This window comes from Athene cunicularia (genome assembly GCF_003259725.1).
Source record: "Athene cunicularia isolate RWA chromosome 2 unlocalized genomic scaffold, athCun1 chr2_part1, whole genome shotgun sequence".
Taxonomy (NCBI): Eukaryota; Metazoa; Chordata; class Aves; order Strigiformes; family Strigidae; genus Athene; species Athene cunicularia.
In genome coordinates, this window is record NW_020799095.1 from 62,801,146 (window position 1) to 62,818,532 (window position 17,387).

Sequence of the window (17,387 nt, forward strand, 5' to 3'; positions counted from 1 at the left end):
TCAGGAAGAGCGGAGGCAGGGGTTTCTGTTTGTCAACAGAGTAACTGTAACAGGTAACAGTCCCGCGGAAATACCTAACCTGAAAGGACCGTCGTAAACCATCTAGTCCATCCTCTTGCGGAGGTAGGGTGTGTTTAGGCATTTCTGACAGATTTTGTGTAGTTTGTCATTGTCCTAACAGCAACGAAGATTCCATAACTAATGTATTTATCATTTTTGTTAGGAAACCTGTTCTAGTATAGAAATAATGTCTAATCAGCTGCTTCACAGAAGACTGATCCCTTCACTTTTCCTCCAGTGAAATGATGGTGGTGCTGAGTGTCTCCCTCTTTGCCATGACCTTTCAGATTCTGGGGAACGGTCACGTTCCCCACAGGGCATTGCAGATGCTGTGGACTTTGCAGCTCAGTACTACCAGGCACTACCAGAAGAGCAGCAGCAGGTCCATGTGGGAGGGAGGGAAGCTGCAACCCACAACTCGTGTTCAAGGGAGGGAGCCTTTGTATAAAGCTGGAGGGCAAGCCTGATCGTGAGAGGGGACAAAAGTGGTCCAGGAGCCTAGTCCCATTTCCTGGTGGAAACCGAGGCCCTAGCCTGCTGTAGATCTGAAATAAGTGCAGTGGCCACAGAGGGTTTGATTTAATTCTGTGCTAGGCCCCCATGGTGGATTTCATGGTTAGGGATCCTCAGCTGTGGAGAACTTCTGTTTCTGTGTCTATACCTGTCGTATTCCTGCCACATACAAACAAGACATTTGCAAACAAAAGAACCCCATTCAGTATTATGAGGCCTCTGAGATTTACATGGGTGCGCTGGTGTGTAATGTTGGCATATTCTAGGTCTCTGACGTTTTCCAAGTACAGAACTCATCCTTTATTTCTTCCTGTGATGGTCAGCAATGTAGTATCTGAATTCCTAAACCACCCATGTACCCTTATTTGCCTTTCTAGGGGAAGACAGAGTGTGACTTGTGCCTTCTGCTGGCCAGCACATTCATCTGCAAGGGGAAGGTGGCTTCTACCTTCTAGCTTTCTGAAAGGTGTCTCTTTGGAGAGACAGATGAGAAACAATAGTATGCAGGTGGCTGCAGTTTTGGAGAGGTAGAACAGCCTCGGCGATCAGCATCAAGCTCAAGTTTTCTGTCTGAAACTTGAGACAGTTTTATGCACCTTGTTGGACAAACTGAACAAATTATTTCTTTCCAGGAACCCTCAAAATAATGCTGAGTGTGTCATTTCCACAAAAAAAACCCCAATGTTGGCAATGGAACTGGTGTGTGTCCAGTGCATTCCTGTTTTCCAGTGAATCTGGATCAGCTGGTATTGAGCCAGGAGTTTAATGCTGTGACAGCTCCAGATGCAAGGGCTGATAACACTTACTGTAATGAGAAGACTCAGGACGGTTATGCTGCATCACCAAACTAAGCTCATTGTAGTTTGAATACAGACATTTCATGTCCATCCACACTGAGGTATTGTAAGGAGGGTGTTACTAAACCTGCAGTCCAGAGAATCTGGGGCACCTGTCAACTAAATAAAGCAAAAGCAAATCCAGACATGGTATCTCTGGTGGGCTGATAGTGCAGTTTTAGTCTTCTATTGCAATCTCAAACATTACAGATATTTTTTCATAACATTTTACTTCTGGAGTTTTTTGTTTTGTTTTTTTCTGCTTTTGAGTTTTACATTGTGTATGTGGCTGAAGACGTGGGCTGAAGGCAGGAAGTAAGATGGCTAAATCTGTAAGAACTGTGCGGTTAAAAAGGTTTCAGTCTCATCCAGTGGTGCTCTGTCAACAGCTGGGCAAAACCCCTCAGAAATTAGCAATTAGTTGTTGGTGCTTATGGGTCACTGTTGCCAGGTATTACATTCCTTTTCAAAATGAAGAGGAAAAATGATCCAAAAATGCACCTGAATTTATGGAGAAATCTCTTGATTCCATTTGAGAAGGAAGGTTATCCTGCACTGGACAATAAGGCTGGTACAGTTTTAATGCTTTTCACAATAATGCATTTCTGTGAGCAGAAATTTTTGATTTTAGTGTTAATGATAATAAAATAAGCCCACTAGTTCTCTCTTTACTTTAACTGAAACTTTTACCAATCTCGAGAAAACTTTCACTTACGTTGTACTAAAAATTTCAGGCATATTATTAAAACTGACAGGAAAAAAAAAAGTAAATAGAATTTTAATTTTTTTTTAACACGTAGCTGTTTTTATTGTCAGCAGGATGAAAATTGCTGTATGTGAAATCTGCAGGTTTCATTGCATCACTAGAAAAATTGTAGGGGATGATAAATAAAGTGTCAAAACTCCACAGTGCTAGACCAAGGCTACCTGGAATGGTTACCTATCTTGTGAATCTTAAAATCTAAAATCCAATCACAGAAAGCTTGTGCCGTAACAGCAAAGTGACTTTGCACAGGGTTATTTTCCTGGCATTAACTTTGAAGACTGTATTGTGGTAAGCTTTGCTTACAGAGATTTAAGTTTATCCACTCCTTCCTCTCCACCTGCAGTTTGCTGCTAGGTATCTCTTTAGAGGCTTTTCCCTCTCAGTGTCTCCTGTGAATTGCTGAGATATTTGTCTGTAATCTACCTTTTAATCTAAAGCTGAAGTATTGTTTGGTCTGACTGATCTCACTGATGTCCAACAGCTGTCAAGATATTATGTAGCAGAGCTGATTTTAGAGAGAACCCATGGTTTTAGCTAGCTTTGGCTCATCAGTGCAACAAAACTTCTTATTTCTCTGAGCCCCCAAAAGGCTGAGGTGGGAGAAACTGCAGCACTATGCAAGCCACAGTGTTGATGCATGGGGAGAAGGGTTGTATCCCCCTGGGGAATCTGAATGCAGAATGGATGCCCCACGAGACTTGAGAATCACCCTTGTTTGTGACTGATCACAGCCACAATTTTTCATTGCAGTTAAGTTCAAAAGATGACCACCTGAAGTCTCCTCTGGATGCTGAGGTGTGGCCTAGCAACACATGACAGAAATACAAGGGTGTACATGTCGAGTATATTGAGAGGATATCGTTTTCCCTTGGTTTCACATTAAGTTCCAGTAAAGACACCACCTTTGCTCTGCATATCTCACTGGAGTACGTAGCATTTGCAGGTGTGGCAGTCCTCTGTGACAATCTGTTGCTTGGACATACTATTTAGGTCTTTGTTTATTCTCTCTGTCGGATGTTAACAAAATGCTTTCTCATTTTGTCAAGGGTAATTGGTGTCCTGGTTCAGCTATGGTAGGGTTAAGTTTCCCCAGCAGGGGGAAGGGATCTCCAGCTGGGTTATTCATACCATGCTGATGTCAGGTCTGGTGTGGAAGCACGGGAAGCTTTCCTTTGTAGCTTTGGTCTGGGGAAGCATGCGTGGCGGGCTGGCTGTGTTCACTGCGGTATTTATCTGTATATCTCTTGTTTATTGTTATTACTGTTTATTGTTGTTGTTTGTTATTTATTACACTGTTGTATTAAATTTCCTCTTCTTTCAACCCTGGGGCTTGTGCCCTACTCGGTCCGAGGGTGGGGGAGGGGCAATGGCAACGTGGTCTCTGGTCCCGGCAGGGCCTAAACCCCTACAACTGGTAATTCAGAAACAGCTATGGATTTTTTTGGCTGTACAATCCTAGGGAAGAAACTGGTCTTCTGTCTCCTCCTGTGCATTCAAACTGTATTAAACCAATACTGCTGAATCTGGAGGAGTATAAAAATGTCTTGGGATAGTTGGAAATAACTGATAATGAAATTATTATTTCACTAAATTTTACTGTTAAAAAAATAAGAACTTCACCAGTATTTGTAAATTTTTCTTTTTTTAATCAGCCTGCACTAAGCACTGTGACACAAATTCTTTAATATGCGTTTCATTGGTATTTTGTTCTGTGGAAAATGTTCCTGTAAATATATGAACACCAGCAGAGTAAGATGGAAGCAACAAAAGCATTGCAGGAATAGATAATTCTCAGACTTGTTTGTGAAATGATCAGCTACTGCCACTATGTTAAAGGACTAAAATGAGGCTGCTGAAATGTGAGGCTGGTGCTCTGGACTAAGCCCTCTACTTCCCCAAACATTTGTAGTCAAAGATTCTTTTATACTTTTTAACTCAAGTTTTGTGACTAAGGCTGGAATAGCTCTCTCAGCTACTCTTTGTAGTGACTTACCTAATTTCAAAGGAAACATCATGGATCTTGGAGCATTTTTGTATGGACACAGAAGGTATTTTAATACCCTTAGAATGATGAGACAATTACCCAGCACTAAAACTTGAGAGTACCCTAAGCCTAATTTTTCTGCATTTCTTCTGTGGGGTGTAGGCTTTTTAGGCTTTAGGATATCTACTAGCATAGTAGGATTTAAAAAAACCCTAAACAACTTGTACATGAATTATGCATATATAATTATTGGCTGTTCCTCTCTTCAACACAACCTTCTGCTAGCTTGTCCACTGGAGAGCATATTCTTCTGCAAGCAAGTAGCTAACCTCAGTGACATTGTTTCAGGAATCAAATATTAAACCAAAGAAAGAACCTTCTACACCTGTCTAATTTTTTGAAACCTGGATTAAAAGCACCTTAATGCAAGAAATCAGTCTTGGTTTCTCTAGGCTATGAGGCTTCTTGATAACATCATTCAGATAGTGATCTATTTGTATCCCTGTGTTTTTCTGAAGTTTGCAAGCATGATTCACCTGCCATTTCAGAACATCAAGTAAAAGAAATTCAATTATGATTTTTGGAATGAATTGTCAAAGACCTAAAAGTGTGTGGAAAAGGAGGACACCAGCAACAAAAAACAAATCCCTAGACTAAATGGAAGAGGAAAACATGTTGCCTTATACCCTTTTCCCCAACCTGAAAAGCAGCTACAAGTTACTCAGCTAATTACAGCATTATTCTGATTAAATCAATGCTGTTTTGACAGGACTACATTTGACTTTTAGCGTAATATGATTTAGCAAGGCAATCATTCATCTGATAAAAATGTTTGTCACATTTCCAGTACTAATGAGAAACTAATTCTGCTTCTTCCTTTCTCTCTCCTTATTAACCATACAGACCACTCTCTATTAGTTTTCTACATGTTAAAATTTTCCCTTGAATTTTTGAAAGGCATGTGCCAGAACATACAGTGTACTATATAGTGGGCACTGGAAGCACATCAGAACAAGGACAATAACTCTTGGCTCAGCACCCACCATTGCTGCACAGCGGACTGGCTTCCAAAGCACTGCAAGAGAAACACCTTTCAGCAAATGCCATTTAGTCTATTATGTGCCCACAACTGAGATACAACTCACAGCTCTGATTACCTCTTCCCTGAATAGATACAGGAGAACTAGACATGAAATAAAGGCAAATGACAAGAATTATGATGCGTGCAGAACAATATCTGTATGAGAATAGACTACACAGACAAGGACTGAGATTGACTGCAGAAAGTTACCGATGAATAGTCCTTCTTAGTTTCACCCCCATCACATACCCCCTTGTACAGTGGCTTTCAGATTGGAATGGTATTCCTGAAGAATTTACTTTAGGGGGAGTTAATGCATGTGGATAATGGTGATATGGCTGATATAGTCTACTTGCATTTCCAAGAGGTGTTTGACTCAGTTTTGTATCATATTTTTTTAAGAAAACTAAGCCGGTAGGGAATGAGAAAGAAGGTCATGGCAGGGAGATGTGTTTAAAAGATAGGACAAAGAAGGGCAACAGTAAATGGTCAGCACTCAGAACAGAGGGAGGATACAAGTGCAGGGATCTGAGCTGTTGAAAATTATCTGGAAAAAGACATGAGCAAGGAGGCTGAGAAAGTCTGATGATGATACTTGGAGGGGGGACAAGGAAAGCAGACTGTGTAGAGTTCTGGAAAAATGTCTGAGTAACTGGGCAATGAGACAGGAAGTGAAATTCAAGTTATGTAGAGAGGTGCACGAGGAAAAACATTACCCTTAACTGATGTATAAAATAATGGCCCCTGAGCTGACCATTACCACTGATGGCCAAGATCTAGGGTTACAACAGATAAAAACATTAGCAAAAGCAAATCGTATGTCAGAGATTATTAGGAAAGGAACAGAGAAAGTCACGTAGTTGACTCTGTGTGTGCTTCTTGTCCCCTCTTCTCAGTAATGGAATAGTGAGACTGGAGGAGTTCAGAGAAGAGCAACAAGGGTGACCAATGCCTTCTCTTGGAAGAACAGCTGAGCAGAACAGGATTCCATGGCCCGGAAAGGAGATTATTTAGGCAGGAAGGTGATGCTCATCTACTAAACTCCAAGCACTGTGTAAAAGAACAGATGGGACTAACCATCTACTGTTGACTGGGAGGAATCAAACTAAGCTACTGGGAACCAGGTGCTTCACTCTCCCCAGGATCCCTCGTGACTCCAATGCTTCATGCAAGGAAAAAGGTGACATGCTGAACTTTGCCAAAATACACTGGCTGCTTCAAGTAGGCATGAATTCAAGAGAAGACTGAACAAAAATCAGGGCAGAGATTTATTTGGCTTGGCAAATATACAGAAAACAAATATAGCTCAGGAAGTCCCCCAAACTAAATATAGTTGGAGCTCAGGACAGTATTCAGGGGAAGTGCTTGTTCTTCCTGACCTATAGCCACTGTGGAGAAAAAACTCAAGGGCTGGAGTATCCTTGTTCTGACCTAGCACAGCTGCTCTTGTATGCTTGCATTTCAGATTTCCAGTCTCATACGGGCACTTAATGCTACCATGTGTGTGAGCTGGCACGTGTCTGCCAAATAGTGTCAAGAAGTGGATTTTCATCGTGTAGGTCAGTCTGAGATTCTTCATCTAAAATTTAAACCCACTAAGCTCTGCAATTGATCCAGTACAGTAACACGTGGTTTGACAGTTTCAACTTCTGCTTTCATATCCATTTCCTTCTTTCTTGAATAGTCTGGTAACTGAACACAGTGAACATAAAGATGATTCCTCTCCTATACAGTTTTAATTTGCAGTTGTCTTGCAATCTCTCTTCAGATAACTTAGAGTTGTTTTCCCTAAGTCTTTTGGGCAAGAACTAGCCTTCCCCACAATGTATGTGTATCACATTTCCAATTTTATTCCCTTTCACTTTCTTTTTCCTATATAAGAGTTGTTGAGCCAAAGCAGATTTCTTGCTTGTGTAACCTAAAGACAGACTCACACACACTGAAGCAGACATCTGGAACAGCTTAGGGCAGCACTGCTTACAGGGGTCTGTCTCTGCTAGAGGTGGGCCTTCACTTCATATGGTGACAAACAGGAACACACAAATCTTTCTCTGTGGTAGCAACTCTCAGTCTGGTGTATCAGTTTATGTTGCCACTCCAGAATCTGGGCTCAGCATCTTTATTATCCAAATAGCCCTTAAAGAAACATAAGGGTGGGTCATGACAAGGCTGCTACAAAGAATGTATGGCAGATGCCCGCTCTGTATGCAGAGGCCTAAGTGTCATTTGACAGTGACTCAGAAGACCATTTCTTATTCAGGCCACATTCTTTTAATATCAAAGTGCAAAGGCAGCTGTTAAGTAAGATAACCAAAGCAAGAAATTGTGTAGCTAAGTAAGTAACCCACCCTGTGCCATATGCACAAAAGGGGTTAACAGCTCTCAAACAAAAAATAATCCTGCTAAAGTTCCAGGCAAAAATCACGGATGTTAAGAGCCAGTCAGCCATTTTGTCCCATTTGATCCTGGCTTGTAGACAGATGGTGCTCTTGCAGGTTTCTGGGTAGGCATTCTGCCTGGCTGGAGATCTCCAAGGAAGCCCACCTATGCTGATGCTGGACACCATGCACCCAGCCCTCCAGGCCCAAACAACAATACTGACTGTTTGAAGGGGCAGGGAACAGATAGGATTCCTTTTTGTCTCTACTTAGGTTAACAAAAACAGAGAATTCCCTTTGATTCTAGGAAGCTGCATTTTTATGTACAAATGGGAGCTACATTCTATAGGAATGTACATACTGCTATACAATATTTGTATGTTTTTTTCCTTTTCTGGTATCTGTCCTAGCTCTAATATTGTTTTGTAAATATGTGGAAAAGCCTAAGGCTGTCCACAAGGCTTTCGAGCTGTCTACATCACTGTGCAACTGTACATCCTGTTGCATTATTCATGATCTGGGTTTATAGCTCAAAGGTGCAAGTGTAGAGCTCTCATTTAAAAGAACAGGATTGGCCGTAACAAGGTTGAGTATGAGCAGCATATTCCCTGGCAAATAAAAAAAAAAAAAGTGGCAGTTGGTACAAAAAGTGTTAAAATAAGCTTGGCAATGTACTTTACTGTTTCATAAGCAGCAGTGGTATAATCTGCAATTAAATACTGCTTGTGTTATCAACCACTTGTAGGCAGGATGTCACTGTTTATATGAGCATGGATAATTCTTCACAAAGAGTTTTGCACCATCATTGAAGAGAATTCCTAGGAGTCAATGAAGATAAATGCTATATTGCCAGTTAAGCTGCTAGCTGTAGTACTTATAAAACATTTGAATTAAGAGACTGGCATTCAGGTATTGAGATAGAGCATCAGAAAGAGGAGAAAAAAGATCTTCTCTTTGTAGTCTTGTACTTGAACATTACTGGAAATACCACTCAGGAGAGCAGTTTATGGGTTCTTCCTTCCAAAGAGTCTTTAGACGCTGGGCCCAAGCAATCAGCATCTCCTTCCTCTTCTCCTCAGAGACATACTCCGGAGCGAAGCAGATGTGAGGTGCAAGGACTTTGACGCCACAAAAGTGCATAATTCCATGCTGGACTCAAAGCAAAGAAAGAAATGTCTCAGGAAATAGTCTTTCACTTTCAATTCAAGAATGTGGAAAATTCAAACCTAATACTGTTTCTCTGACCCAGTATAAGGTAGGTTCTCTAAACCTGTGCATTTATCGGGAGAAGGAAAATGAATGGCAAAAGTTCATTACCTATCCTGAAAGTCACTATTGAAGGCTAGGCATCAAGCAGAATGACATACAATACACTGAAAAATAAGGCCATCTTCATTTATTCTGCTCTGTGGAATTTAAGTGCTGTTCAACCCACAGAACTGTTCTTTTCAGCTGCTGTATGCTATTAAATTTGCAAGGATCAGAGACAGTCTAAAGTTCATTGTACTGTTTGAACATCCACGGATTGTTCCTGAACCGCGGTGTATTTCTCATCTACTGTGTATTTTTTTTAACCTTTTGCCTCTGGCTTAGCAAAATGATCCTGAACGAAGGCTAGTGCCTTTCAAATCAGCTCAACTTGCCATTTTCCCTCTGTGTATTTCTGAATTCACAGTTGTGTTTCACATTCTTTGTCATGTTGACTTGCAAGTGCTGCAGCTAGATAGCCTCACAAGGGCAGTCAGCTAGTAATCACAATCGGTAGGAGACCAAAGAATTTAAGCACATCTGTTGCATTATATCAAGAAGTAGCTGGCACAGTTTGCCTTGCAGCCTAAATTTCTCAAAGCACGTTTGCTATGTCTGATAAAAGGGTAGCAGTAAGAAAGGACATGCTAACTTTGGGATGCTTAATGTTGATGCCAGGATAATGTGTGACTCCCCTCCTACGTGAATCAGGTAGCTATAGGGGAAAGAAATCCTGCACACTAGGGCTAAAGGTAATCCTATAACAACAGAAAAACTTAAAAAGCTGACAGTATAAGCTTTCTCCAGATTCCAATCTGGAGGAAGGGGCACAAAACAACTTTAAAACTGTGGACTTTTAAAGTAGCGTCAGGATTCTTAGGGCCCAATGTATAACCTGCAGATGCTTGGAACTGACAATTCTTTCTTATTATATTTAATATAAAATAATAATACAACTGTTAAAAATAATTGGAATAATAAAAAATAAGGCAAACAACAACAAAATATTCACATCTTATACCTGCATGGGCCACAGGAGATAGCGAATATCACCATTGATACTTCCTTTTGCATACATCTCTTCGCTTCCTCCAGTGGTGAAAGAAAACAGGGCTAATTTGTTCTAGAATTAAGAAAGCAGCGCTTGAGTTAAGCATGTTTAAAGAAGAGTAGCTAAATAGTTCCATAAATATTTAGGGGAACCTGGACAGCAAAAAATTTCTAGAGGTGGTGGTGTTCTCTTCTTTCCCAGACCTTCTGTGTAGTGGCAGGTCCGAGGCAAAGATTGACGACATACAACTAGACAGTGGACTGTATGTCAGGGCTTTGGGTAGAGACAGGTTGAAAAGAAAAGGAATTACAATCTGACTTGTATGAAGAAGGGCTGACCCTTGTTCTCCCCTATGCAATGTTTGGAAGACTGGGGCTGGAAAACACACTGTTACTGAGAATATCCTTTTTCCTGTCCTTCCTTAATACAGAAATTGAATGCTATAGTCCCCCTTCAAACTTGGGTTTGGTTGTCATGGAATAATTCAAGAACAAACTATTCCTCAGGTGTTCTAAACCCCTGTGTTTCTTCTGCTTCTGTAACAATGGTATCAGCCATGGGCTCGTGCTCAGCTTCTATCCTCTCAGTTTTAGCTTCTGTAATTGAAATAACATTTTTCCAGTGCAGTATCCGAACTGCCTTGAGCCTGCACTCAGCATGCAGCTATGATCATTAGGGATTAGTCCTATTCATCATGGAGAGGCAGCCGTTTCTGAAATTCAAACAAACTGAAATGTTTGGAATTGTTAAGAAGATCAGAAATTAGAGAACAATATGCAGTGAATGTAAATGTGAAACTATTATTGATTGTTTCTGGATGCTGCAGTTGTTAGCAAATAACTATCAGACAGTGGGCCAAGTTTTTCCAGGGATATTCCCAGTGCTGTGGAGAATTAAAAATTTATGAATTGTCATAGAGAGATACTGATCTTGTTTAATTTGTAAGCTACAAAGAGGAAAAGGTTGAAAGGAGATAGTCGGGAGAGAGGCTAGTGCACTGGGTATTTCAGGTTTCTGACTAAGTTTTATAGTTTAATCCCAGACTTTGACATCTAATCCCAGAACAGGATCTTGTCACCTATTCTAGTATGTCATTCATTACAGATTTGTGCAGTCCTACAGCAGCGGGAAGAATGACAGACTATCGTTTTAGGAAATGCATCGATTTAAACTGTTTGCAAGCTGTAATGCCATCTCAGTGCACTCTGATACACCTAGCAAATCATAAAGTCCATTTTGTAGGCCTGCTAAAAATCTCTGAGAGACTGCTTAAATCTTTAGGAGACACTGCATTATCCTTATTGTACTACTTTTCAGACAGTTTTAACAAGCCAGACAGTTCCTCAACATGTTAACAAAGCATTATTTCATAAGGGCATAAAGTGAGAGCTTTAAGCAGATATAATGGAAAACCCAATACCCTCAAGAGCATTGCAAATCTTGATCTTAATAAAAGAGTCTCGAAAACATACCTTGAGCAAACCAGAATCATAACAGTTTGGAAACTCATGAGCAAATCCTTGGACCAATACTCTGTCCATCCAGCCCTTCATGATTGCTGGCATGCTGAACCAATACAAGGGAAACTAGGCAAGAAGGAAATTACCTTGTTAGCGCAGAGAGTCTGGGCCATCCCTAGGCCTGGTCTACAGGCTAAATCCTATTCTCTTGATCTGTTCAGATCTTATACATGCCTTCTTCCAGCTCTCTGTCAGGAGAGGCAGTAACTATGCTTGGCAAAAATAACTGAAGTGCTTTGTAACAGTGTCAGGTACATACCTGAGCATCTGTAGCACACTAACACCATGGTGAATGTGAGGGCTTCTACACAAATTAAAGCTGGGATATGATGAAGCAGGAGGGTGCCGTTTAATTCAAACTTAAGACTGTACAGAATTGCATCTCCTATTGCTGAAATGCAAAAGGAACATATGATCTAATAGACAATGTGGCCAAAATGCACACAGAGCCTTATTACCAGGACTGACATTTGGTGATCAGTTCTGATCTGACAGTCTGACACTGACAAATGCCATGAGATCTTAAGAAAGACTTACTTTCATACCCTGCTGACATGATGACCCTGAATCACTTTATTGAGAAGAAAACTTTTAACAGTAGGATCCTCTGCTTCTAGATCCTTCAGTTAGCCCATGGGACTACAGCCTAAAGCTATCATGTCTCATTTGCATTATCTTGAATGCTTTATGGACTCCTGTTCTAGGATGCATCGCTATCCCTAAGCCCTCGTACACACTGCAGTACAGAAGAAGAAATTCTGTAAAAGCTTATCCACGTGTGGTTTAATTCAAGATGGAAACAACGTGGAAACTAGGCAATCACCATTATCTTTGGAATTGGTAATTTAGCCTGCAGATAATTATAAATTACTTTATGGTGTCTTTGAGAGGCTTGCTTTTTTTTTTTTTTCTGCACCAGAACATACTAAACTTCATAGCATTCTATAGACAGAAAGCAACTACTTCCTTCAGGGGCTATTTCACTATACTTATCACAGAAGCAATTGTTTAAAAATGATGAAGACTTACAGTGAAATGTTTGAGATATGATCACATACAAAATTTAATCTAGAATTGGACAGTGGAATATATATAGCCTATGCCTAAGGCCAACAGTCACAGAGGCACACAAAAGAAGTGTGGGGCTAGTACTGCCTTATACAGTACTTCTGGAACTTGTCGACAACGAGGACAGAGCTAGCACAGTGGGGAGCGGAGATGGGATGCAATGTTCCGTTAGCAAGTCCAGATAGTGCTTCTGCAACTCAGCAATAAATGAGGACAATCTGGTTGGTAAAGTACAAATTCCCTGACCCCACTGGCTGCTCCCAGCTGCTCGCCCAGAAAACAAGCCGTGCCCTGCTTTCTGCCAGCCTGCCTGATAACCGTGGGCATGCACATCTTTGTGCGTCCAAGATATGAACTTTGGCTGAGTGTTAGTGAATTACTGGATTTGCTGTCATTCCAACCCGGGTAACTGTGCTGTTGAATTACTGGATTTGCTGTGGTAATGACCCGGATAATTGTACTACTGATCTGTATTTGTTACTGTACCATTACTTAAAGTGTTTATCCCCAAACACTCTTCCCTTTGTCTGTTACCATATCCCAAACCTGTAACTCATCAGGGCCACCTTAAGGCCTTACACACATCTCAGCATGTAGATCTGTGTTTGTGTTGTGTGAGCTCCAAGACAAAGAGATAGTATTGGGCTGCCTGATTAACATGGCACGGTTCTCATATTGAGAATTATAGTCTTATTTTGCACTCAGTACTTTGTGGTCAGAGTTGCTCAATGCAATCATTTTGAAGTGCAGGTAGTATGAAAACCAATTTTCACAAAACCTGCATAACAAGACTACTTTTGAATGTTGATTTTTAAGTGAAGCACTGCTGTGAATTTTAATCAGGTATTTTAAGGTTCTAATATCATGTCCCTTCCAATGCTCAAAAAATGCCAGTGTGGAGCTATTATTTGTGTGAAAAATTCATACTGTGCTAGCATGAATAGTGCTCACACACAACCTGGTATTTTTGGTATTTTCTAAGATCCACATCATACCAGAAAAACTTGACACCTTGAAATTGCTATGCTGGATTCAGTCTGTTTTATGTTGATGGCAGAGCTACTATCTCTTTTTACTCTGGCCAGATTCAATGTTCCTAACGAAATCTACAGTTTTCTCACTATTGCTTTTCTTTTGTTCACCCCTGTATGTTACAACTGGAGTCTTTTTTTAACACAATTTAAAATAATTACCTGAAAAATCAGCAAGTCTGCTCCCTGCACCTTCTTTTGCTCTTCAATCACATCACTGGACAAACCTCCTCTCTTGTAAGCTTCCCATGTCTCCACACCATAATTGAACTCTTCTGAGTTGTGCAAGCAACCTGTGGGTAGAAGGAAACAGGTAGTAGTCATTCCTTGCCCTGTTTCTAGCACCGTAGCAAGTACAGATTAAATACGTTGCAATCTACGGTTCTAAATTGAGTTATTGCTTTCCATTTTTCCCTGCTGCTTCTTAAATTTTTATTTTATGGATATCCAGCATCATCACAGCTGATGGTGATTGGGTTTTAAGCTGGAGAGGAATGTAGTGTCTCAGTACTAAATCTTTTGCCTTTCTGTAGCAACATATGAAGTGCAGTAAGAGGACCTAAACTTGGCTCTAGACTCTGGTGATGCAGATGGAGGATTTAAGAAAATTTTGGTAATTGCTCTGCCACTGCTTTAGGGACGACTAAAACCATGACGTGATCACAAGGACTATGTAGCTGCTTTTCAGCCTTTGTAACTGGGAAACTCAGCAGGGGCTGGGGAACCAGTACTGGCCATCTCTGCTGATTCCACTACAGTTGGTTAAGCTGATTCAAATATGTCTGAATCTGACATACACATTCATTCTGCTGATTCAACTAGCAGATCATCAGTCTCTAGCAGAAGAGAGAGACAGTAGCCTCATAAACTAAACTCATAGAATGGTATCTGAAGGCATTTCTCACCCATAAGAAGTAGACTTCAGAGACTGATTGTGGACACGTGCTAATGCATTTTTCCCTCCGAGTAATGTTACTATGAGTCAAAGTTCATATTCAGGAGTGGACTTTTTGAAATACTTATGTCTCGTCATTATTAAGTTTCTTCTTGTTTTTGCCAGTGCTTGCACTGGACCTGTGCTATTTCTTTTTGCTTGTTGTTTTAAAGAAAGAGTAGTAAATTATGTTATGGCTGTTTCCTAATCTGGAAAAATACTAGGGCTAAATGCTAACAAGAGCATAGTGAAAATATCACATAAGGCTAACAAAAGCATCACTATTTTTCTCCAGTCTTAACTGCATCATCTAGTCATTTTTAGTAATCGTATAATACCAAGCTAGTTGAGGAGTGCCAAGACAACTCAAAAGCCCAAGCAGTTAAGTGCCTGGAGCTAACTTGCATAAAGTATGTGTAATCTTGTTCATTAAGAGAAGGTGGTTCTTAAAACATGTTTTCAGCTGATTGTAAATACTGTAAAAATAATAATTTTCCCTCATTCACTTTAGTCTAAAGGCAAAACACTGTTTTACAGATCCGCACTACACAGATTTTTTTTTTTTTTTTGGATTGAGGGGGGCGTTTCTAGTGACCACATTTATTTAAATAAAGATGATACTTGTTCCTACACTGTCAGTTAGGAACTACACTTAGTGCTAATAGAAAGTAAAAAGCTGGGTCTTGTTAGTTGAGGCATATGTGTACAAAATAACAGCAACTTTTTTTCAGAGTGCATCTAACAGCGTGGTTCTGGATTGTTAATGCAGCATGTTAGACAAGGTGAAAGTTTGTTTTGTTGTTATTATTGAAAAAAGTGTAATTTTGGTTAGTCTCACCAACAACATCATTTCTTGTTGCTCGTGGCTCAAACTGCATTGCATATAAATCAGAAACTGTGACACTGCAGCCCTGCTTGCTTAATTCTTCCATAGCAATCCTCTTCAAAGATCCATTGAAGGACCTGGGCTCTTGATGTGCATAGACTATCAGGACTTTTCTTCCTGGAGGCAGACAGGAAACAAGAAGACACCTTTGAGTACAGGAGGCAGATATGAAAGAGTTTGTGGAACCAGTCCTTCATTTTTCTGTAGTGTGTTCTCCCAGCAGCACAAAACTAGTGAAACAGAATGACGGTGGCAGTGTTTGACCCCTGCTCGCCAGCAATGAGTGACTCAGGAACTAATCAGTAAATGTCCCTCACCCAGGGATTTTGTGCTAAACTGGGCTTTCCAGGTGAAACTCAGTGGACAGTGGGTGCGATTCCATAGCAAGTCACACTATCCTACGTCAGCACAATCCAGTTCCTCCTCAAGTCAGCATTTGTGTTCATTGGATTCCACTGCCCCCCACCCCCAACACACCCAACAACAGAAGAAAAAAAAAAAAGCTGTCTGCTGCTTTAGCTCCCTAGGCTGGGTCAGACAAGCTACACAGCACAAGTGTGAGGGGTGGGCTGGGATCAAAGCCGTCCCAGCTTAGATTCCCTCAAACTTGTGGACACAAGTGCAGAGAGCTCAGCGCATCTTCCTAATGCAATGTGGGGATCGCCTCATCATCCATTTCAGTGCTGCACAAGTGACAACATTGGGGTAGGTGTTTAAGATGCCACTATCCCACTTCAGCTTCATCACAGCGACTTCAACAGAAAGCAGTATGATTTTTTTCTTAGATGCGAGTGAGCTGTCTAGTGTATCTCAAACTGCTGACAGAGTGGATTTAAGGTAAGCTGAGCGGCAAGACAGATATGTTGGGATGGAGCTTCTTAAACTGATGTAACAAGGTGTATTGGAGCTTGTTCAAAATTTTACTGTACAGAGGCCATTCAACTTGAATAATTATCTAAAAAAATAATTCATCACTGAACACAAGGTGAAATACTTTCATGGGGTAGTAGTTATTAATACATAAATGCTGCAGAGAAGGCAATTTCCAGGGTTTATTGAAAATTACTGGATTTGCAAAACATGCAGCTCTTGGTTCCTGACCACCAACACAAAAAACTCAGGCACCTGCTGATTTCAGTTTCTCCAGGGGACACAGAAGCTATACAGCTCTGTGCACCACCAGGGTGATGGGTAAGTTTCAGGTATCAGAGATAATTAACAGAACCAGAGCTGAAGGCTTGAAGAAACAATACCTCATTTTTAACCTAAATTATAAGGGGTGATTATTTCTGCACAGCATCCATGAAATGACTGCTTTGCCAAAAGACTATTAAAATTTGTGGTCAGATGCTATCATAAATTTAATGTATATAAACTACTCAAACCACTGTTCCGTAACTTATTCTGGAATATTGAGAGCGGTTATCTCTTTGCTGTTCCTGTTAACTCTCAGCAAACCAGCAGTTCCATAGTTGGAGATGACAGAAGCTCACAGATGTGGAAGATGAACTCTGCGAGCTGCTGGTTTGTTTCCATTTCAGCAGAGCTGAGGGCACTCAGACACAGCGCTGGGAGAGACTGGGGTTTTCAAAGGTATCACTGAAGTTGTTCCAGTCATTTGAAAAAGCAGTATCTCAGTATCCCAACCAAACGTTACAGATGCCACGTACCAGCATGCCCAGGCCTGAGGTGAAGAGTATTTTTATCGGTATTTGTTCTTACCTGCCATTTTCTGGAAGCACTTAGTAGCTTCTGTCTTGAGAATCTGATACGGCCTGTGAACCTAAATGACAGATTTGCTGGTGTGAGAAGCATCGGGAAAAGGTACAAGGCGAACAGCTGTTTCGGTAGGAAAGGTGCCATTCTGGGTGGCTGCGAGCAGGCTGCGCGGGGAAAGCACCGTGCGGGTGCCCCTGCGTGCGTACCTCTGTGGAGGCAGACGCGCACCCACGGGTGCTGGGGCAGTGTCAGGGCCGCCGGGCCGGGCCGTGAGCGTTGCCTTGCGGCGGCCGAAGGCCCAGGGGCCGGTGG

The 17,387-nt window shown here is 41.1% G+C and overlaps 1 protein-coding gene across 2 annotated transcripts in view; it reads right to left on the reverse strand.

Annotated features, from left to right (window-relative positions):
* Window positions 1–6,495: 6,495 nt before the first annotated feature.
* The window catches only part of NQO2 (N-ribosyldihydronicotinamide:quinone reductase 2), a 12,168-nt gene continuing 1,276 nt past the window's right edge, over window positions 6,496–17,387 (reverse strand). The window contains exons 2-7 of one of the 2 annotated variants that reach the window (XM_026843037.1): window positions 17,079–17,131; window positions 15,309–15,473; window positions 13,699–13,829; window positions 11,390–11,503; window positions 9,888–9,989; window positions 6,496–8,767 (exon numbers count right to left, since the gene is read on the reverse strand). In XM_026843037.1, coding sequence (XP_026698838.1) covers window positions 8,594–8,767; window positions 9,888–9,989; window positions 11,390–11,503; window positions 13,699–13,829; window positions 15,309–15,473; window positions 17,079–17,131 — 739 coding nt within the window. In that variant the 3' untranslated portion in view covers window positions 6,496–8,593. Of the gene's footprint in view, window positions 8,773–9,887; window positions 9,990–11,389; window positions 11,504–13,698; window positions 13,830–15,308; window positions 15,474–17,078; window positions 17,132–17,387 lie in introns of both variants that reach the window. The other variant, XM_026843038.1, reaches the window with a different exon arrangement.